Source organism: Drosophila melanogaster, chromosome 2L (genome assembly GCF_000001215.4).
Source record: "Drosophila melanogaster chromosome 2L".
NCBI lineage: Eukaryota > Metazoa > Arthropoda > Insecta > Diptera > Drosophilidae > Drosophila > Drosophila melanogaster.
The window spans coordinates 15151739-15174396 of record NT_033779.5 but is presented as its reverse complement, the minus strand read 5'-3'; the positions used below and the strand labels follow the sequence as shown (position 1 = coordinate 15174396).

General features: G+C 41.8%; 1 protein-coding gene and 2 long non-coding RNA genes across 4 annotated transcripts in view; 2 read left to right on the top strand and 1 right to left on the bottom strand.

The window, feature by feature from the left end:
- The window catches only part of CG4168 (uncharacterized protein), a 38578-nt gene extending 26063 nt beyond the window's left edge, over positions 1 to 12515 (top strand). The window contains exons 3-6 of one of the 2 annotated variants that reach the window (NM_001299024.1): positions 2858 to 3002; positions 6705 to 6815; positions 6914 to 10190; positions 10633 to 12515. In NM_001299024.1, the coding sequence (NP_001285953.1) occupies positions 2858 to 3002; positions 6705 to 6815; positions 6914 to 10190; positions 10633 to 10815 (3716 nt within the window). In that variant the 3' untranslated portion in view covers positions 10816 to 12515. The remainder of the gene's footprint in view (positions 1 to 2857; positions 3003 to 6704; positions 6816 to 6913; positions 10191 to 10632) is intronic. The other variant, NM_135896.6, reaches the window with a different exon arrangement.
- Positions 12516 to 13313: 798 nt separating this feature from the next.
- Positions 13314 to 13746, bottom strand: lncRNA:CR44770 (long non-coding RNA:CR44770). The gene has a single exon (NR_124274.1). It is a non-coding gene; the product is annotated as a long non-coding RNA:CR44770 (long non-coding RNA).
- A 524-nt stretch (positions 13747 to 14270) lies between these two features.
- On the top strand, positions 14271 to 14889 carry lncRNA:CR44771 (long non-coding RNA:CR44771). The gene has a single exon (NR_124273.1). It is a non-coding gene; the product is annotated as a long non-coding RNA:CR44771 (long non-coding RNA).
- Positions 14890 to 22658: the final 7769 nt, after the last annotated feature.

The following is a 22658-nucleotide window of genomic DNA, read 5'->3' as shown; positions in this document are numbered from 1 at the left end:
GCGATATGTAATTAAGATGTAAGCTACTCTGTGCTTATATTACTTCGTGTGGCGCATGTATGTCCCGACTCGTAATGCAAACTATATATGCATGCATTGGCATTGGAATAATCAGCAATCTAAACGTATCGCCGATGTGATCATATGACTTTATGCGTACAAAGCTAACAATTTAGTTTGGTCAACACTCAAAACTACTGGCTTGATTATATATATATATAAGAACTAAAATGTTATTTCAAGATTTAATTTAATCTCTAATATTTTCTCTAAGCTCTAAGCTTATTTTTTTCATATCTATGTCTAATAGCATTATTTCGAATCCCCTAAGAAGCTTTATTTACTCATTTTACTCATATTTCAAGATTTTAAAAGTTAAATTTAATTTAATCAAGAGAAAGACATTTGAAAGAAATTTCTTCTAACGAGTTTCCATAAATTGGAAATGATCTGTGGCAAAATGCTCCTGGCCCCCTTTGAATGTCTTCAATTTTTGTATGACTCAGTTCAAGCCCGAGGGAAACATCAAAGCCGCAATTAAATTACGATTCGTTGAGCATGTGTTAATTAAACAGGAGCAGCGGGGGCGGACGAAAGTCCTTGGAGTGCCCGGGACGAGGGGACGCGGCTCTCAAAGGAACTGGTCACCCAAGGCGACTTTCGCATGGAATTGGAGCAATCACACACACACACATACACACATGCTAGTTGGGTGGGTGGAATGGGGCAGAAAGTGCGGGGTAACCATGTGTTTCAGCCTGATTATGGTAACGGCTGCTGGTGCTGCTTGCGACCAAAGGGAATTTCCATGTCATGCTTGTCAACTTAAATTATGGCCTGACCTTACCTTAAGCATTCGGCGGCTTGGTGGGCGGTGCTACAAATGACACCACCCACCGCCCGCCGCCCACAATCGACCATCCACTACCTCAACCCGTTCGCCGACATGGTAAATATTTTTCGGTCGAGTGGCGTGGCTTTTTTCCCGCTCTCTCTGACTTTGTCTGTTTTGCTCCTCTAGAATTGCCACAAAACTGGAAGAGAAACTGACGTGCAACATGAAAATGCACTTTTCGCTTTTAATTGAAAAATTTCCTCTCTTTTCGGTTCGCTGTTTTGGGATTTTTTAGACCGAAAGACCAAAGCGGAGGCGTATCTATTTTTGTTCAACCATTATTCCAACGCATTTGCTATGCACGTATTCCTGTGTCAGTATCTGAACTAAATCACTGACATCACGGTCGCGTTAAAGTCAAAGCGAAATTCGCGACTAATCCTAGATTTTCAGAGATTGACTCAACCATCCGCGTTTTGGCAAAACAAAACAAAAAAATGGATCAAACTTGACTGCAGAGCGAAATAATTAAACATCAATTTGATGAGTTCGGACCGAGAAAAAAATTGCGAACATCAAAGCATTTAGACATAGAGAAAAAATACCGCATAAAACGAAAACTGACCAACAATTGATTGTTCCTTATAAATATTCAATGCGCCAGAGAGTGCAAAAATCAATCGCTCTATGTTTGCCAATTTACTTTATTTTTTTCATTGTGCGCCATGGAATATTTAATAAGTGAAAACGCACTGATTTCCGAGGAAACTTTGTTGAGGTTTGACTGGCAGGGAATTAAGTTCAAAAAAAATATGCAAAATGCATGAAATCGTTCAGGGAAAAACTTTTAAAAATTGTAAATCACTGAATTGTTTTTTCTTAATACAGAAAACAGTAACCCTTCAATTCAGTTCTTTTTTTATGATAATTAAATCAGTCTTGACGTATTGACGTTTCGCTGATGTTAAAGTAAGCCTGACACTGTGCCACTCTTTAATTTGATTGTTCAAAAACTCCTGTTTCAAAAATAGACTTTTTAATCGAATATGGATTTTTTTTTGTGGAGCTTAAGTCGTGATCCTAATCGATTTAGCTATTGGCGTATTCAAAATTTAAAAAAGAAATCGACCCATCTAGTACGTTGCGATTCATTGTTATTCTCGGCCAAGATGTCACTGTCCTGTCTTTTGCATAGCCATAAAATGAAATTTTTTGCCATTTTTTTTTTTTTTTTTTTTTGGTTTTTTGGGTCGCTGGGGAGTCGCTTTCTTTTCTGCAGGCAGTGCCCGGATCCTGTGCCTCTGGCTCGACCGGAAAACGAGCACAGAATCGAAAGCGTCGCTTCATCGCCGGCGGGGAATTGGTTTGGACTACGGGCCATGGACGATGTGCCATGGACTTGGTCCTCTCTGGTCCACCGGTTTGGTGGGTCCATTGTCTGATGGCACGCTGATGACCCATTTGCCTTAACGCGCCGGCGATCAAAACTGCCAAAACAAAAGCCATCATCGTTAGACGGTGAGCAACATCTATGTATCGGGTGGCATAGGGAATTGGCGAAGGCCCGGGCATATTCCCTCGTTTATGGTAAACGCTTCCAATGCCGTTTAAAATCAATTTGAATGATGAACTGATAGCCGCCATCGCTGCGATGTCTCTCACTCTGCCCAGAGTCTGGGATGCTCTGAGAACATTCAATATTAAAGCATTTTCCAAGCAACACATGGTGAAATACTTATAATATATACTATATTTAGTGGTGAAGAAAAATAAAGTAGCTAGGGTTACATACTTTATATAATATTTAATTATTATGTTTTTAGAATTTTTAAATCCTCAAATATATGAATTGGGGTGACTTTGGTGTTTAGACTTAATGACTTTTTACCCATTTTACGAATAATATCATGATTTGAAATCTTCAGTGTATAAATATGTATTGATTTCTGTTTCGTATAAAATGTCCATTTTTACTCTGTAATATCTCTGATCAATATATCTTTTTCTCCTGTTCCTTCGCAGAGTTCATGCACAGCAGTGTGCGCTACATCGAAATGTCCAACACACATCTGCAAAGTGTCGACGATGAGACCTTCCAGGGACTGCGTCTCAAGACACTAAAGCTAATCGACAACGAACTGCAGGATATATCCGAGCGGAGTTTCAGGTGAGTGCTTCCCTCTGGAAAAGTGGCGAGTCACGCTGGCAAGTGGGAAATGGAGATGGTGGCCCAAAACCAAAACCTGCACACCTGCCAGGAAAGGGAAATGATGACAGGACAGTTGGCCGGCCTATTTACATGACCCCTTTTCCACCTGGGCGCGTGAGAGTGTGTGCATGCGTGTGTCTGCCGGTGAAGAGTGCTTTGTATATTTTTACAACATAAACCTGCAAGTTGTAAAAAAGGCGTAAAATTAAGTTTAACAAAGCGAGGACGGGCGGTGGCGTCGCGTTTTCAGCGGGGCACTCAGGCTGAAAATGCAAGCGGGAAATGCAAACTCACACACGCAGCAAAAGCAAAAAAAAAAAACCAGAGAAAATGAAAAACTTTCAAGCGCTATTTGTTTGAGTGTAAATAATCACAAAAAAGAGCAAAAGGAGAGCAAGATGAGAATAGGAAAGGGTTCATTTTAAGCACAAAACCGAATAAATATATGCTCTAGGTGGTACCATTTTCTCCACCAATTTGACTCAAAGATAAATTTAAAAAATTCTCAGCTTGGTGATTGGAATATTTGATCTTATTTCTAACTTACATAAGCCCGTGGCTATGAAAAAGACCAAGGGGCTTTTTAAATAAGAAAGCTAATAAGTTCAGAGTTACAAAACCATTTTGGTCTTATTGGCTTACCAATTTATAGCACCCTGTCAAAGTGTAAACGGCCAAATAGAGAAAAAGTTAACATACGCGAAGTGAAATGTGCTTGTTGTGCTGACTGTAGTACAGTGAACACAAGCTCGTATTTCGTCAGCGTTTTGTGATTCAGTTCGCATTACACATCACACATTTGACTGGGGCTGCAACTTTCCGTGCACCTCCCCTTTTTGGCCACGTTATTTTGTGTGTGTAGAATGGGAATGGGAGAAATCATGGGGAAGAGTCGACCGCATTTGCCAGCCTTTTTGGTTTTTTTTTCTCTGCTCTTCATCTTATACGCTTTTTGTTGCCGTGAAATGAAACGCGAAAATTTTTTAACGAGCACAAAGGATAACCAGAGTTGGGGTCACGCCCCTTAACCGCAGGCGACCGCCTACCCGCACATTAAGCTGCTAAAGTTAAATGGAAGGCCACAGTTAACGGCTGTGTGCAGTTTCCGGGGAAAAGAGCTCCAGGGGTAGTTGGCCAAAGACACAGTTACACACTCCGATGGCATTAAGAATTTAAATCAAACTAATTAATGCTCATAAGGCTGGCAAATGTGGTTGAGGTCAACCTTCATTCCCCACATCGGCTGGCTTCTTTTTCCCTACTCCTCATATCTACCGTATACCCCTTGAAATGGTGTGCATAATAAGCTCCCGCCGCAGTGTCTATTAGTGGAAAAGTTGTCTGGGGCTAAATGAAATAAATCAGCTTAAAATATCTTAGCTAAAATTATATACTTAAGGTAGCCAAAAGGTAGCCAATTTTAATTACTTATAAAGAGTTTTCATCAAATCTAAGTTCACCCCATTAAAAATTCTTATCTTCTTTTAGCCTTACTTTTTAAATATTACCAACAACTATTTTATTAAATGCTTTTGTTTGCGAACTCGCCATATAAACAATGTAATAATATTACCTTACTTTAAAAATGCAAATTTACACTTACACAAGCCGTGCTCACCGCCCCTGTATTTACTTCTGCTGACCTTAAACCAACCATGTTCGAGGAGTTACTCGCTCTTGACCGCAGGTGTGGTCCGTAAGGGTTTCATTCGCAGATACCCATATATGTAGTCTGAATTCCAATTATATATGTACATATGTGCATCTGGGTGCCCTTATGACCCACAGGGGAACACTCACGAGAAGACTTGATTCCATTTTCTGTTGCGCACTATGATGCCATATGTAAAAGTTCCCATCAATATTTCAACACTTATGTATTTCAAAAATTGCTAATTAATAATTTACAGTGCTACATTGCTAAATTAAGCACACGCACATAGCACTAAGGTTGTGTGGGTCTGTGTATGGATTGGCTTGTTGTGTATTACGTGTTTGTTGCGTGTTCAGTTGCAAAGTACCGATAAATGCGCACTTCTCCGGTATTCCATGTACATAGTACATATGTACATACCAGAGTGACATGCCAGTGGGGGAATTCAATAGAATTAGCACGAAAGAAAAGTTACCAAGGCAAAATATGTATACAACGAAAAAATATATTTTATTAAGCAGATAAATTGCAGATATAGCCACAAAATGTATAATAAATTAACAACTTCAACCACATTAACATTTTTAATAATGACTTGCCGAGATATATATTTATGTATTATACGTATAGTCCCTTTTAACGGTTTCTATGCCCCGCATATGTATATAAAAAACTAGTTTAAAAAAAGTGAAAAAGAATTTTTCTTTGAAATGCTTTCTAAATATAGCTTATTGTGAGTACTTTACGCCTAAGTCGTTACCAATAGTTATTTAGGAGTCTTTTGGCGATAAAAACGCTCGCACGCGCCGAATCACGCACACACGCAAAGACACAATATAATACACGATAACATCAAGAACTACCGGCAAATGGCGAAAGAAAGCCGGAAAATAAAGGGAAGGCCAGAAAAGCGAGTGGCGCAAAGTGGTTTAACGGGAGCCGCAAAAATTTGGTTTTGCGTTTGATTCCTCGTCGCATAAACAACAAGATCGGGAAAACAACAACGCCAAGAACTACAAAAGGATGCCGCTGCGCTTGTTTTTGTTGTTGCCTCTAAGGAGGAGGCTGGAACTTGTTTGGAAAACCTCGTGGTTTTCATAATTGAGGTCGCTGTTTCCTCGAACTCTGTTTGGTTTTCTCTCTGCACTTCCTTGCTGAGAAATCGAGGGTGGACCTTAGTAGAAAGTATTCCTAAGAAAAATATTAGTACTATACTAGATTCATAGAAATTTGAATTCTTTATCATCTTACAAGTAATAACAATTTAAACACAATTTGTATTTGCATGCGGAAGTGTGTCACCACTGCGTATGAGTTATGTCAAATATAAATCATACGCCAGGTTAGCCAATAAAAGCATAATGTTAAACTTTACATGCAAAATAATAATATTCACCGTATGAGGTACAGAATACAAGAGATGTAAATAAATAATTTAATTAAAAATGCGTATGCGTGACAAACTATATAGCTAACTTTCATCCGTTAAAAGAAACTGCAACGATTTTTTAACCATGGCTTTTTAGAAGCAGCTTTTAGAATCATAAAAACTTTAAGTTCATATGTGGTCCACTCCAACGAACATACATATGTGTGTGCGTTTGGTGAGCTTGCGGTGCGTGTGTATAACTATTAATGGGGCCTAGAGAGGAAGTGAAGTGGAGACCACGGGGTGGCAGCTGGGGTCGCCTGGGTCGCCGTTGCTACGCGTTAATTAAGTTTAAATATTTGTTTTCCGACTTGTGTGTAGGATATGTCAAAAGGCAGGCAGCACGTCAATTTATATGAGCCATGGGATGGGGAATCACATGTTGATGGGGGATGTAGCAGACCCAAGCGGAAACTGTTGATAGTTGTGAACAAAAGTTTTAGTGAAAGTTTTGGCCATTATATATTTTTGATAACAGCCCCCCCTGCAGTTCGTGTGGAATGATTTGGATAATATTTATGCAGATAGGCGTGGCGCCTCGTTCGTCCTCGTTTTTATCGTACTTCTCCCTTTGCAGCACGATGACACACTCGCTCATGACTTTGGATATATCTGGCAACAAGATGCAGCACTTGCCACTGGATGCACTGCAGCGATTGCATTCCCTTTCGCGACTGGTGGCGCAACGGTAAGTCTAACTAATATATCACCATAGACTTGCTATGATACTAATTATAGAAGTCAGATTATCTTAATTTCATAAAAATACATTTGATTTCTCTTTAGCAACCACATAACCACCTTGGATGGAAATTGGGATGCCCAGCATGATACTCTTCGATCTCTTCATTTATCCGACAACGATATTACCGAAGTGGCGCCGGGAGGTGGATCGATAGAAGTAGTTTCTCAAAACGACAACAGTTCCCAGCCTTCCAGTTTGGCCGCTGTGCAGACCAGACTAGAAACGAGTAATTCAATTTACCCACCATCTCCGAGCTCAGGAGATCGGACGACAGGGGGTCGTCCCTTCGAACAGTTGCAAAAACTACTTTGGCTGGATTTGTCCAATAATCGGATCTACCATGTGGCTGGGAACTATCTGCCGCGTTCCCTGGTGACCATGGACCTGTCAAGTAATCTACTTACAGTTTTCCCCCAGCAACTCTTCGAACAGTTGCCGGAGTTGCGAATCGTAAGTTTAAGGGATAACCTTATACGGAGTGTGCAGTGGAAAGAACTTCAAGTGCGGCCACTGCGAATGCACCTGGAACGCCTGGATCTCGGCCAGAACTGCATTGAAAACCTGGAGTCCGACTATTTTCAGCAAAACTATTCCGATGTTCATCTGAGAGCTTTAAATTTAGAACAGAACTTTGTCACCCAGCTGCCTGAGGCAGTGTTTAAGGCCACGGGCATAGCCCACCTAGTACTGGCCTTTAATGCGATCAGTCGAGTGCATCCTTCGGCCTTTGAGGGTCTAACCGAGACCCTGGAGTATCTGGATCTGGAAAGGAACCGACTAACCACGGTGCCCGTGGCCTTATCCTCACTGCATCACCTGAAGTACCTCTATCTGACCTCTAATCAGATTAGTCAGCTGAACAATCTTCCCTCATTCACGGAAAATTTACGCGTTCTTAGTCTGAGTGGCAATAACTTCAGCATGATCCCTGTTCTCGGCCTGAAAAACTACACACAGCTTTCGTACTTGAACATGGGCTACAACTCTATCACGGACATTCCCGAAGGAATTTTTGCCGTGGATTCCTGGGGCAGCAATCTGCAGACAATACTGCTGCGAAATAATAAGATAACCCATCTTCATTTAGGATCCTTCGCGGGACTAGAGCAAATTCAGGAGATCAGCTTGAGCTTCAACGATATAACCATTCATCATCCTTTGGTTTTCGAGAATGTTTCGAGAACCCTCAAGATTCTGGAGCTCTCGTTCGCCGTCTTTCCGGCCAGAAGCCTGGAGAGCCTGGATCCCCTAGATGCCCTCTTGCCACTTTCCCAGCTCATTTGGCTGGGTCTGGACAACAATAATTTGAAGCAAGTCTCAAATGAATCCTTCGCACAGATGAGAGAATTGAGCTACATCAATCTGAGCTTTAACCAGCTAAAGACACTGCCCCGCGGACTCTTTCAGTCCGATGCTCATAGTCATCTGGTGGAAATTGATTTGTCGTACAATGGCTTGGAGCGACTCGAAGCGCAAACGTTTCATAGCCTCGGGGATTTGCAGACACTCAATTTGCAATCGAACCGCCTGAGGACGATAGCTCGGCATGCTTTTCACAATTTGGAGTTCCTACGCTACTTGGATTTGTCTTATAATCGCCTGGTCAACATCTCCCACGGCGCCTTTACGGTTCTGCCCAATCTGGCTGCCCTGGATCTGATGCACAATCAGCTGTGTTCGCTATCCCTAAAATCCTTTCTTTATGTTTCAAACACCACCACTCCATTACGACTCAATGTGAGTCACAATCACATAGCCAGTTTTTATGACGAGCTGAGCAGCTACATGTATATTTACCAGCTGGACATTAGTCACAACCATGTGACCAAGTCCGATAGCTTTACGAACCTGGCGAACACGCTGCGATTCCTAAACTTGGCCCACAACCAGCTGGGATCCCTTCAGAGTCATGCCTTCGGTGACCTGGAGTTTCTGGAAATCCTTAATGTGGCCCACAATAATCTCACCTCGCTGAGGCGGCGCAGCTTTCAGGGCTTGAATAGCTTGCAGGAACTGGATCTTAGTCACAACCAGTTGGATCAGCTGCAGGTGGAGCAGTTCTCGAACCTAAGGAAACTGCGAATTCTGCGCATTAACTCGAATCGATTAAGGGCTCTGCCACGAGAAGTGTTCATGAACACTCGACTGGAGTTTCTGGATATAGCCGAAAATCAGTTAAGCGTTTGGCCAGTTCCGGCATTTACGGACATCGGATTCACTCTTCGATCAATCCAAATGTCCCACAACAATCTAGAGTACTTGGATGCCTCGATGTTCATCAACTCGCAGTTCCTGTACGACATCAGTTTGGCCCGCAACCGCATCACCATTCTGCCGGACAACACGTTCAGTTTTCTGAATAATCTGACCAACCTGGACCTGTCACAGAACCCCCTGGTGACGACCAACCTGCGGGAGGTGTTTGTCCACACGCCGCGCCTGAGGAAGCTGAGCCTCCACCACATGGGACTGTATGTCCTGCCGCCGCTGAAGCTTCCCCTTCTCTCCTACCTTGATGTGAGTGGCAACTATTTGCAAGAGCTGTCGCCACTGGGTTCACTGCGCCACCTGCGTCACGTCAATGTCTCGCACAACAAACTCACGAATGCGAGCTGTGCGGCGGAGCACCTGCCGCCATCAGTTCGTGTATTGGATCTGGCCCACAATCCGCTGCGCAGAATAACGCTGCACGATCTCGCCAGCTTGCGGCACCTGGCCGAACTGAATATCCTGGACGTGAAGGTAACCAATCCACAGGCATTTTCCAAGCTGCGCTCTCTGAGGAAGCTACATGCCAGTTCGCATGCCAATCTGGGTGAGATTGTGGCCAGGATACCGGGTCTGCAGCAGCTGAGGGTGCACTGCCTGGAGCCAAATATTGGCCAACAGCTTTTCGCCAAACTGGCGAATAACACGAAAATCCGACTACTCGAGCTATATGGCAGCAATGTCCAGACTATTGCTCCCGATGTCTTTACCGGACTATCGCGAAGTCAACGGCTGCAGGTGAAGATCTCGCACACACGCATCTCCGACCTCCCGCCGGGTATTTTTTATGCCCTGCGAGAGGTGCCGCACCTGTCCATCGACATTTCGCACAATCGTATCAACGCCCTGGCCGCCGACAGCTTTTACCCCAACAAGAGCTACTGGGATGCTGTTGGAACTCGGAGCATCATGGGTGGACTCATCACCTCGCACAATCCGCTGGAATGTGAGTGCGGACTGGTGTGGTTCGGTCACTGGCTGCGCCGATGGCTAAGGGAGTCTGCCCAGATAAAGGTCATCCAGAAGGATGACCTCAAGCGCATGGTCCAGGTGAGTCACTTGACCTACCTCTTTGCTGTTCATCCTTCTATTTAACCTTGTGTAAATCTTAATTTTTAACCAAAAGTTACCCCTATCGATTGCCGATATGCGCGTAAGCTTTTATATTATTTTATACCTTTTTTTGAGATATTAATGCAAAGCAAGAAAGATATACATAAAATTATGTTCAGAAGATGCACTAAATGATTAAGTGTTTTGTTACATAAAAATATATTTTGTAATCTAAATCTAAATTGTAATCAATAATCGTAATTGCATTATATGCTTAATGTGAAAATGGTGTGTGATTCTCATTTTAGATATTTTAATTAATATTATTCATTAAAATTATTAGGATAATATGGCAATGCACTGATATCGAAATAGTATTTATTCCATTTGAACTTGTTTTGAATATTGGCTAATGAAGTTACATATTTCATTTCCTTAGAGAGCCCGTGCCAACACCTGCCACGATCCAACATCGGGTCGACACCTGCCCATCCTGGAGATCTTTCCCGAGGATCTGCTCTGCCAGGCGAGCGCGTTGAGCAGTTCTGGCCAGCGCATATTCCTGTTATCCTTTGCGATGGCCCTGCTGATACCCATTGTGATGACCACCATGACCCTCTGATGTTGGCTTTAGTTGCCGGCGAAGTAGGTTACTCAGAGATCGGATCGGATTCCGAACTGACTCCGATGCTGTGGCTGAAATGCTGAAGATACTCAACTGATCATTGCCTGTATGATATGTACATATATAAATATATATAAAATGAAGAACTTAAACTAATCGGTAGGTACGAATTTTTGGGATATAGCTAATTGTGAGAGCCAGCCCCCGCAACAATAAAGATACAATTAAATGAAAGACAAGCAAATCGGTTTATGTCCACTCGTAAATAATAAGTTTTATATGCATACAAACAAAGTATATTTATAAGTAGTGGAACAAGTCATGTGCTGGGCACTTTATTTTATATCTTACAATTTCTTTCGATTTCTAACTATGACTTTTTTTAAAAAGAATTGTGCTAGACTCGTCACCAAAACTTATTTCTTCCGCTCGTAAACTTCCAGCAGAATGATAAACTATTAGTTATCTCAAGTCGAACTTATTCATCTAAATATGGCTTTTTTACTCCCCTGATTTCCACTTTTGACGCCCAATACATGACCTTGTGTCTTGGCCAACATTTAAAGTAATTAATGCAATTGATTACTTACACAGAACCATACACACACCAGCGAACATATGATGATTCCTAACACACTCACACACTTAGAGCATAGTTAATAAACAGTTTTTCATCTCCATAGAGCAACATAGAAACATAAGTTGTTAATAATAGTTATATAACTATTTTTAAAACGAATTTGCAAAACCAAACTAATAATACGAAATCTAGTTTTATTTGCCTATAATTTACAATTTAGACAAGGCCAATAAGTACATTTAATATAAATACAAATACACACTTAGATAAATCGAGATATATAAAACGATATATACTAATAATATGAAAATTATTGGATAGCAATTATTAATTGTTTTTTAAGCAAGAGTAGCGGACATTGCACATCTAACAGCAGAACTAGAAAACGGTTTGCAAACTTTACGGGCAGTCAAATTTTAACAACACACACGCAGACATATATAAGTACATATCAGTTTGGCAAAAAAAATAATAATAATGGTAAAATAATGAAAAGCATAATCATGTCATACACAGACATACACAACTCCAAGCAATTTAACTGAGAGGAATAAATTACGAAATAAAAACGTATCCTTGTTTTTTGCGTTCATTACTCACTATTTCAATGAATTGAATTTTTTCTACCTTTTTATATTATTTCGGTTACAACAATGACAATCGTGATACTAATTGTAGTTGTTTACACGACGATGATGCAAAGTGCACAAGTAAAATAATAATAATGATATTGGTAAATAAACTATTGAATGAGACAAAGTGGACAAATGAATTATGGCAAAACAAACAAACGAAAAAGCTGCTGGTATGCCAATTTTTTTGTTACCTAACCATTCAGTTTTTCAGTTTTCTACCCAACAACTGATGTCCCCAAATGAAAAAAAAAAAACAAATGGAATTTTTATCAAATAATATTGTACATACTGCAAACGGAATGGAATGTTCATTATGTTTATTCAAGCCAGCGTTTATTTCCAATTATTTTTCAATTTAATACGCAGCGGCTAAAAAATACGAAATTTAAATAAAAGAAGAAGTTAAAGTAGCAAATGAAAAACTGAAAATGAATATCGATACAGAAAATTGAATATGAAATAAACATAAAAATGCTAGAAATATTAACCCTTTGTGTTTGTCAGTGATGGGAATTGTGTTCAGTTACCGCTCTAGTTTCGATTTGATCACGGTATTTTCATTCTTTTTGTTTTGTTTTTTTTTTTTTCTTATTTTTTCAACCCCTATCAGCTGCGGACCCCAGAGATTAGCCTCCAATGGAGGAGCCGTGCTCCGGTTGCTTCAGCTCCAACTGCGGGTAAGGCTGCCCTGCAGCTGTTGACCCTTTTACACATTTTAGTGTGAAACTTGACTCACGGCAAAATAAGTTGCGGCAAATTATGTGCGGGAGACGCGGTTGCCCCAGGTGGCTCGACTCTCGCCATCCAACTTGTAGCACTTTCCCCTACTGTCTTCCATAAAAACAGCACGTGAAGCGGGGAAAGGAGCAGAAAATTCACAAGGACCCGGTGGCAGAAGAAGAAGCGGCAGGACCGGAGGAGGAACCCCTGGTCAGGCCATAATTGGATTATCGGCGCTCAAAAGTGTTTCAATAAGTGCATTCCATTGCAACCAGATCTTGTTTGCCACCCTCGACGAAATGATGTTCTGCACGGCATGTTATGCAATGTATGGATACTCTTTTAGCTAAAAAATGGTTTAGTTCTGAAAGAATGGTAATAAGCACTGCTTTTCGATATAAAAGGGCTTGATTTAGAATAAGTTTTAAAATGGTGTTTAATATAGAAATTATAAATTTTAAAAGGGCTGCAAATATTTATTCTTTTAAGATGTGCGTTTATATCGTGCATAAATGGCTTGAAATGGGTTCATTCCAGTTTATCTATAAAAATTCCTGCTTCTCTAGTCGTAATTTTCGAATATAAATAGTCCCAACCACCGATGCTCCTTTGAGGGTATTTTCAGCCTCGTCAACCCGGATTCCCGTTTCAGCTTTTGTGTGTTGTTCCTTCTTGTTCGAGTGCGTGTGAGTTTTTTTAGGGGATAACTGAAACCTTTCAGCGCTTTTAAGGCTTTCCCCACCGCCCGCTTCCTTTTTGGCCGCGAATGGTGGGTCCGTGTGGTTGTACTTGTTGTTCCTGCGGAGTCCTTTATGCGGCCGGGCCTCCTCACGCCGGAGATTGCATGTCGATGCGACTTAATTGCATTTCAGACAGTCCTGCCGACGAGCTGTTGGCCCGTTTGCCCGGCTTTCACATACGCCCGCCCTGTCCCTCGTTTTCCATCGCTCGCCTTTTCCAGTTTTCCCCTCGCCATTTTCCGTGTTGGTCGGAAGGAAGCGGCACTAAGTACAAGTTGTCGGTGGGTATTGCACTGCAGCTGCAGCGGCAACTGCACCTACTATTAAAAATTGGTTCACTGGGAGAAAAAATGGTCTAAGTTGTGTGTACTTGCGATTTTTAATTTGATATGTTTTAATATTTCATAGGTGCATAACTAAATTATACTGAATACAATACAAATTCATAAAATCCTAGCAATGATTGCGATATATTTAAACAGTCGTTCAATGTAAAATGGTATATTCCAAAATTGATTTGACTTAAAATACAAAACTTTCCGTCTAATTTTTTAACTTTTTTTTCTAGTGCTCATATACTGCAGTTGGTAGTACATACTGCTACTTACGGCTTTTACCTGTGCCTCGGCTAACAAGTATCGATATTGTTTCAGCCACATCTCAGCCAAAAGTGAAAGGAAGTGTGCTGCTTGGGGAGCGCCATTAGGAGTTGCTGCAATTTAATAGCCACCAAGGAGCTGACGCCCGAAAACTAAATGTTAAGTTTACCTCGCAGCCATGTTGCAACACATTGGGGCAGAATGCAGAGGGGTGTCTATCTGAAAGACGGTGTTGGGAACGGGGAATAGCTGAGCAGAGCACACACGGCTGTCAAAGCCGGCGACGAGCAGGTAAATCCAAATCCACCCAATTTGCCTGGCACTCGCCGCCACTCACCATTACTAATGCAGATATGCCAAGTATCGGGGCGTCCAAAAGGCGGACAAAAGGGAGTGGAGGAGTGGAGTGGCTAGCAGGACTAGCCGGCATAGCAGTAATGGCAAAAACCGCCGACAAATCTGCTGCATTGCCCCCACGCTCACACACACATCGACCCAACTTCAGGGTAGGAGGTGTTGTGGAAATAGCACTGGGTAACGGAAAAGGGGGATCCTTCCCGTCGCACCAGCGGGCAAACTAACAGAGTGCTTATTTTAACGAAGTTACAACAACTTTTGCAATACAAACAGTAATGCCAGGGCAGATTCACACTCGACACAACAGTCCTGGCAGCAAGGATACACGGACACGGAGGCAGCTACCGGCGAAGATACAGATACACATATACATGTACGTGCTCGCTGCTCTCGAAAGTATGCAACAGCATTGGAAATTTCCGAATTAAATGAAATGGGCTAAATTTAGATGCTCTTTGGAAGTAAATGTTACTTTGATTATCTGCAACTAATAAAAAGATATAATTTTTGAAAAAATTATTATAGCGTTTTATAAATAGTGGATTTAGTGTATGTAATTATATAGGAATAGTTTTCTGCACTGGACAACATCAATTAATGGTATAATAGTTATATATGAAAGTGAAAGATAAAAATGTATATTACTTTCAATTTTTCTTCTCATTCGGTATTATATATTTTCTTAAATGTACACCTCCACTTAATTTAGGCACACATATGTTTAGGTTTTGCCAGTCTAGTAGATTTTCTAAATGTTCAAGTTGCTGATCATGCATTGTATCAGTGTCTCTTGTCACCCAAGGGCCATCAATCCAATTGCTTCCTGCTTCACAACGAATAGCCCGGCATTTTCCCGGAAAGGAAAATAAAACCGGGAAAGGGCATTCAAAAAATTCAGCATACGTATGTTAGTTGCCATTTCAGTTCCGTTAGGGCCAAACTGCAGCCATACATGTAGTACATACACGCATACATAAACGGGGGAAAAGACATACGTATATGGGGTAGTCGACTAGCAGGGAATGAACGGAGTGAATTGGAGCTGTGCAGCACTAGAAACTTTACGACATGCAAAAATTGTGAGCAGAGAGCGGATATAATTGTCGGTCTTCTCGTAACTTTGCCGTGGGGAGCAGATTAGTTGATTTGTACACACTCGCAGACACACACAGACACACACACACACACAACCAAGCGAGCACACACACAGTTTCAGTTTGGGGCGGTAACTGGAGTCCGAACCACACGGAAGAGTAAAACGAATCCTTTTAACCAAATGATATGCACTGAACACAATTGTTCACTGCAGCACTTTTTTCTCCCACCCCGATTTCTAACCCCCCCCCTTCCGTATCTGTGCACCACTGCGTGCTCCCTGTGTGTTCGTGTGCGTTTGGTGTGTGTGTGTGTCTGTGTGAGTGTGTTTGACCAAATGTGGGGCAGTAAGGTACAGTTTGTTGTTGTGTTTGTTGCACTGGGCATTGCTCTAACTTTTCCACCACATCGCAATTTAATTTTATAGTCGAAAACACACAGAGCAGCGGTTTCACTGGGCTTCCCATGTGGTGCAGCATTTCCAGCATTTTTATACAGTTCCCTCGTCCAGTCAAGCTGAGGATTATAGCTGCTAGTATCTGCTGTCCCGGTGCTTCATCAGGTTTATGGTTATTTCGACGAACTAATCAAAACTAAATCATAAACGATTAGCTAGCCGCTCGACTACACTGATTAAGGCAAACAGAGCAGGGAGAGTGCAAGGAGTGCGGCTACCTCCAGCGATTCTCCCATCGGAACCTCTGACTCCAGCTCAAATCAGTTGGCAGAGCATACATGACTGAGCAATGCAGATGATGATTCGACAAGGGGCGTCATGTGAGCCAAGCGGAACAAAGAGATGAAAGAGGAAACACGAATGGATGGCAGGATATTGAGAGCAGGGAGGACGAAGGCCGGGCTCAGGGTAAGGATATTGGCCAAAGGTGGCTACGACCAGGCCAGAGAGCAATTATGTGATTTCTGAGTGGCAAATTCCGCAGTTACTTGAAAGAAGGACACTAGAAGGTGGAAATTAAATCACAGTTTCAATCAATTCATTTTTCGAGACACTAAATGAGTAGAACTCATCAATTAGTCAAACAGAACTTGTCAACTATAGACTGATTTCTAATGTTACGCAGAATCTGGAAGTGCTTTGTCTAAGATAAATAAAATGGTTATCAAACTGTTCGAAATTTAAATACATATCAATTTATTAAATGTAAAAAAGCCATTTAAATTTTATAAATCTAAAGAAATAGATTTTCAACATTTTATGTTAATTATTGTAATAATAATATAATATAATATTATGATAATTAAACGTATGAACCTATAATGTACGTTTTTACCAAATAACAAAAATGCGGCTTCAGTAATGACAGATTTTTGATACTTTAGCTGCATTCCCGCCATTCGATTGCCTGGGTATTCCACGAAAATCATTGAATCTGGATCAATGGCGGAATCCATCTAGGTTTACAGACCAGAGAGCATTTGGCAAAGCCCGTTGCTTAGTTTAATTTGGGAACTAATCAAGTACCGTGGCAGAAATGGGCATGTATGTAAGTATGTATGGGTGCATGTGCATTTACCCCGCATAGTCAACAATGCGGCCCCCTTGATGACAACGCGTTGCAACCCAGCTGGTGGCTCCATTTTCGTGAAGCTGTTTTCAGGTTCAAAGTTCGTGATTTTGCGAGGCCCAAACACTAGTAATATGGACTGTTTGGAGTCCAATTCCCGCCTAGCACTTCATATGCACTGCTCTTGCGATGAGAATCAAACCCAGAACCAGAACCAGAACCTTTCCTGTCCTTTGAAGTGCTTGGTACACGGGCAGCGAAATGACCAACCGGCTTGCTGCTCATTGAAATGGAATCTAATCGGCTTTTGATTTTACAAGTCCTTTTCACAAAGTTTGCTGGTGGCTGCCGCTACTCGTACCGTATCGATGTGTGTATTACTATATATGTATGTACATACATATATATACCTGCAGAGTACTTGGAGTAGGCGGACAACCGTGGGTTGCCATTTTGCACTCGGCATAAGTATGCAATATCCGTTTCCGTTCGTTACGTTTGTTACCAAGGCTCGAACTCGAGCACAGACGCATCGAGATTACAGGGAAGTGGAAAGGGTTGGGACAGCAGGGCGTCGTGAACGGAGCGGAGTCCATTCAGTGGCATCCACTTTTGACTTGGCAGGTGCCAACAAGCCAGAGAACGTCGCTTATTGTAATAAGAATGAGTCAAAGTGCAATTTCTTTAGAAAGTTTGCCAGCTGCAAAAATACACAAGTGCGAGGGCCTCTTCAATCTTTGTTGAGAAGGTAACTTAGTGCGGTAAGCATAAAACATTGAGACTTCAAGTATTTGGCTAGAAACTTCTTGAAGTACTTTTAAGCATCACTACTATATAGAGTTTAAAATAATTTTATAACTTAAGCTGATATATGATGTGTGACAAATTGAAAAAAAAATCGTAAAAAAATGTTATACTAGAACTACGATCAAACTTTCAAGAGCATAAGTGTAAATAATATATTATATTTTTCAAACTTTCCCACGCATAACTTTCATAGCGAACCACTGCCTGATCCATCTATAGATGCAGACACATACAAATTGCATCTTTGAGATGCTTTGGCAGAGCTCAAGTATTTTTTGGCCTATGGCACCAAATAATGTCCAGGAAGTGATAATATCAAGCTCACGAGAGCCCTCGGAACACTTCCCCGTGTGGGGTCCCCCATTTCGGCCATCCTGTACATCATCCTTTTCCCGCTGTGCATTCAATTGGAAGCTCTAAAGCTTCCCACAATGTGTGAGTGTGAGTGAGTTTGCGTCTGGGTCTGAGTTTGAGTTTGAAAGTGGTCCTGTGTCTGGGAACGGGGCGCTTTTAAGCAGCCTGGTCTCCCCGTTTTATCGTACATCTGACATTTTATTACGCCACACCCCACCAGCCCCCAGCTTACGGCCCGCCCAATATGCCGTCACTCACACTTGACCCCATGACTCCCAACGTCGGAGTATTCAGGCCAGCCCCTTCCGCCATGGCAATGCCAATTGCAAAGCGGAAATTGCCGTCTGTCTGGCTTGATTTGCTGACCTGCCTTCAGTTTATTACGCCAAGTGATTTGCTGATTGATTTGTCACCTCCTGACCCGCGACCCCCTTTTATCTCGTGCAATTGACGTGTGTATGTATTGTACTACCTTTGCACATTTCAAATGCAACACAGCTTGGCGGTGGGCCGCAAAACTAGTTAACGCAGAGTTATTTAATATTTAATTGCCTTGCCATATAATTACGTAAAAACATTAAAATATCTCTTATTTATTAGGGAAACGAAACGAGTCGCAGTCGAGGGCTCTCGATCCTCTGCTCCCGGATCCAGTGGAAAAAGTTGAGCACCAGCTTTCCATCTCTCTGCTTTATTTTTGTTAAACAGTGGCAGCAATTTCGGTGGCAGCTCGCCATCCCCCACTGCCCCATGCCATCTGGTATGCATTATACATTAATTATTTAAAATGTCAGTGAGGCAGCTAGGCAGGAAGATGATGAGAATGAGGACGGACCCATGGAGGGCAGGACGGAGGCGCCGGAATGGGGGGGAATAATTTTAGTGGGCAAATGCCAGTTGGAATAACAAAGCGACGTTTCGGCTGAAATCTGAAATGGTTTCATCTCAATTTATTCCTATTTCAAGACCATTGATTTGGGTTTCTGTCGTTGTTGATGTTTTGTCGTCCTTGAAAACGATGTATACAATGTATACTATACATATCCTTTGCAAACTACGTTAAGTTTCCTGAAGATTCAGTTCATAGACTGACTATAGACCGCTTCACAGACAAAATTGTTTATAAATTTTCAATAGGTTAAAAATTATTAAAACCTCACAAAATTGGTGGTTAAATTTACTATTCCAACCGGAATGCACCATATGAGTTTTATGACCAGTTTAAAATGAAGTTAACTGGCAAGAGCTGGCTTAATATGCACATGGACTGACTGGCTAAGCTGAGCGGACCTAGAATTTGATGCCGGAACAGGAACAATGACTGGGGGCACCAGTACCGGATATGCGAGAAGCTTCGTTCTTTCTCTGGCCACCGGAATGTGGACGCCGGTTCCCATTTTGTGCGGTCCACAAACTCTGTGTTGTCACTGTGCCTTGGTTTGGTCCTGCCTCATCATAACCCTAACGAAATGAGGTTAATTAATGAATTGTTAATATCATTTGCGACCACACGTCGCCACATTCGCCACGTCCTGCGCCCTTCGTCCTGCGTCCTGCGTCCTTCGTCATCGTTCTCCTTTGGACTGGGCAAACAGTTGCTGCAGTGATCTCGCTCTGCGCCTTGGCAGCTGCAACATAATATTATTATGAGGTGAGCCTGGTCGGAAAAGGAGGAGTTGGAGGAGGTGGGTGGATTTTTCCGCCTGGGCGCCATCTGCTGCAATCCAATTTCCAGCTCGAACAATGTCAGAGTGTGAGCGTGTGTGTGTGTCCCGGTGCTTTATTATTTTAGCAGCACATGTCTACACACTTATACTCGCGCACACACACACACACACTCACGTGCGAGGGTACAGCAGCTCATTATTATTAAAATTTGTAGAATTTTTGGGTTGCAACTAAGCTGCATATAAATTTAGCAACTCGCCCGACTCCGCATGCACACTCCCCAAAAAAGGCGCAAACTCTCCTTCGTGTTGTGTTAAAAGATGCCGGTGCCACCAGCTTCTCCTTGGGAGGCCCACCCCCTGTTCCTTTCCCCCCTGCTCACTGCATAATTCAAAGGCGCAACCGCAACTTGACAATTTGCTTGCAGCCAAAAACAGCAAAAGCAACACCAACAGCAACGGCAGCTGCTCCACAGAGGCAAAAGTCGCTAAAGATTTTCGGTTCTTTTTCGCACACATAACTCTGTGGAAAAGTTGAGCGAATTTTCCACACCCACCAACTTAAGGGGCGAGGCAGGGGTTGGTGGATTATGTACCCAGGTCGGATGCAGAACTTAATGGGTTGGCAATCTATTTTTAAGAAGTACATTGTTCTTTAAATATTGATACCACAGGAAAGTAGGTTTGCTTAAGAGATTAGTTGAAACAGAGTTTCTGTCGTTCTTTCGAATTTTTCAAAAACCCATACTAATACGAAAAACCGACACAAGTCCGTGGGGCTAAATGTTCGAAAGCAAACACAACTTTAACATGCTTTATGCAAATTCGATTTATATTAAATGTAACATTTTTAAAAGCACCACACAATACATTTTTTTCGTTTAATGGGAATTCACAATTGCACTGCACTTGTCGGTGGCCGTTTTGTTCGCATTTCAGATAAACCAAAATTGGCAAGGGAATTCTTGTTGAAAATCTGCAAAAATTTGTTAGCGCATTTGTGTCGGTATGTTTGCCCCAGGCTGTTGAATGAATAAAATGTTGTAAACTAGCACTGCATGCAATCTGTTTAAAACTCTTTAATTGACTCATTTTGAATTGCATTAAATAGTAGCATGCTGTTTGTAAACATTCTGGAATGCATAATTTCTATTTGACAACGACTTCAAGAGATTTCCATCGCACAGCATGACTTAATTTTTTGTTATTGTAAAGAAATCGTATAAAAAGTAAGAAAAAAACAACATATGTGCAATTTAAATTTAACATATTATTAAACATTTTGTTCTCTTTAGCTTCACTACCAAGTTCTAGTGAATTTGGCTAATGTTTCATATAATATGGAGATAACCCCATGCCTCTATAACAGCAGCACCATAAATGTCTTTGGCCAGAAGTTCGTGTGGTGGCCCGATTACCAGCACGTGATCAAGGAAACCCGTTTGTATTCACTAAAGAATAAAATTGAATTGAGTACGTGTGGTAATTGTCGATGGCAGCTTCAATCTTAAAGCATTTGTTCCGTGCTGAAGGACACGAAGAAAGCCATTCTTGAAGCATTAAAGACCGAAGTCGTTGGCTCAGGATCTAAAACTGAAAATCCATCAACCGTGAAATTTGCAGTCAAGCGTTCAGAGGCTGCAAAAGGGGGCCTGAACCCCCCGAACCCCCTTCACAATTGCCCAAAAACTAGCCCCACTGCCGCCATGACCACTTCCGACTTTGAACAAAGCGCGACCCGCCTTAAGGCCATTAATCTTCAATGAAAGGCGTTTAATTTATTTGGTTTTAATTTAAATTTTGGCGCTACGATTTATAGGCCAAAGTTTGACGCTGCCATACGAGGCGTCGCACTTGTCTGTATTGCAATTGCTCAGCCTGCTGGCATTGTTATTGTTGGCTAATTATAAATGTGGAACACGCAACCGACGGTTTCACATTGTGCCATGGGTGATGGGTAAGGGGTTGGTGCGAGTGGTGAGGGGTAAGTGGGCTCAGAGTGTGGGCGATACTCGTCACAATACTAATTGCCGACTCAGCATTAAATATGCTCTTGATAAGGCCATTTTTAAGGGAGATTATTAGCATAGATGCATTCGGTTTCGGATTGTTGCCTATTTATAGCAACTCATTTATCACTCAAGGGCAGGCTAAAAGGACCATCGAGTGGGTAAAGTGTTCAAACTTGTACGTGATTTTATTTAATAATTATTCCTTGTCATCATGGACTTATTTGGACATGGACTTTAGGTAGAAACATAGAAACATAGATTTACATATTACATATTCTTGTATACATGACATTATCTGCCTAAAATACCCAGAATGTAGTTATTGAGTCCCTTTTAAGTTGTCATATTTTTGTGACATAAGACCATCTAAGGGAATCTCTTCTCCCTGGGGGATGGCTCCAGATAAAATCATACTTACGGCAATATCCGCCGCAGCTTGGTGGTATAATCACATCCTGGGGCAAAGTTCTCGGTTGACTCACTGTCTGTAATCTAAAAATAGGCAAACAACTCAATTTAAGCATTGCCGCCCACTAGAGAACATCCGTATCCAGTTCCATTTCCAGTTCCAACATCCACCCAATCAATTGAAATCCACAACGTCATTTAACCACATTAAGCATACGCCCTGTGTGACTATCGTTGTGCCCCACCATGGCCTTATGAGCCAATGGCCCCGGCTTATTGTAGGCTCTGGGTTAAATATATAAATATCAATTTCGGCCGGGCAGGAAGAGAAATAAAGGGC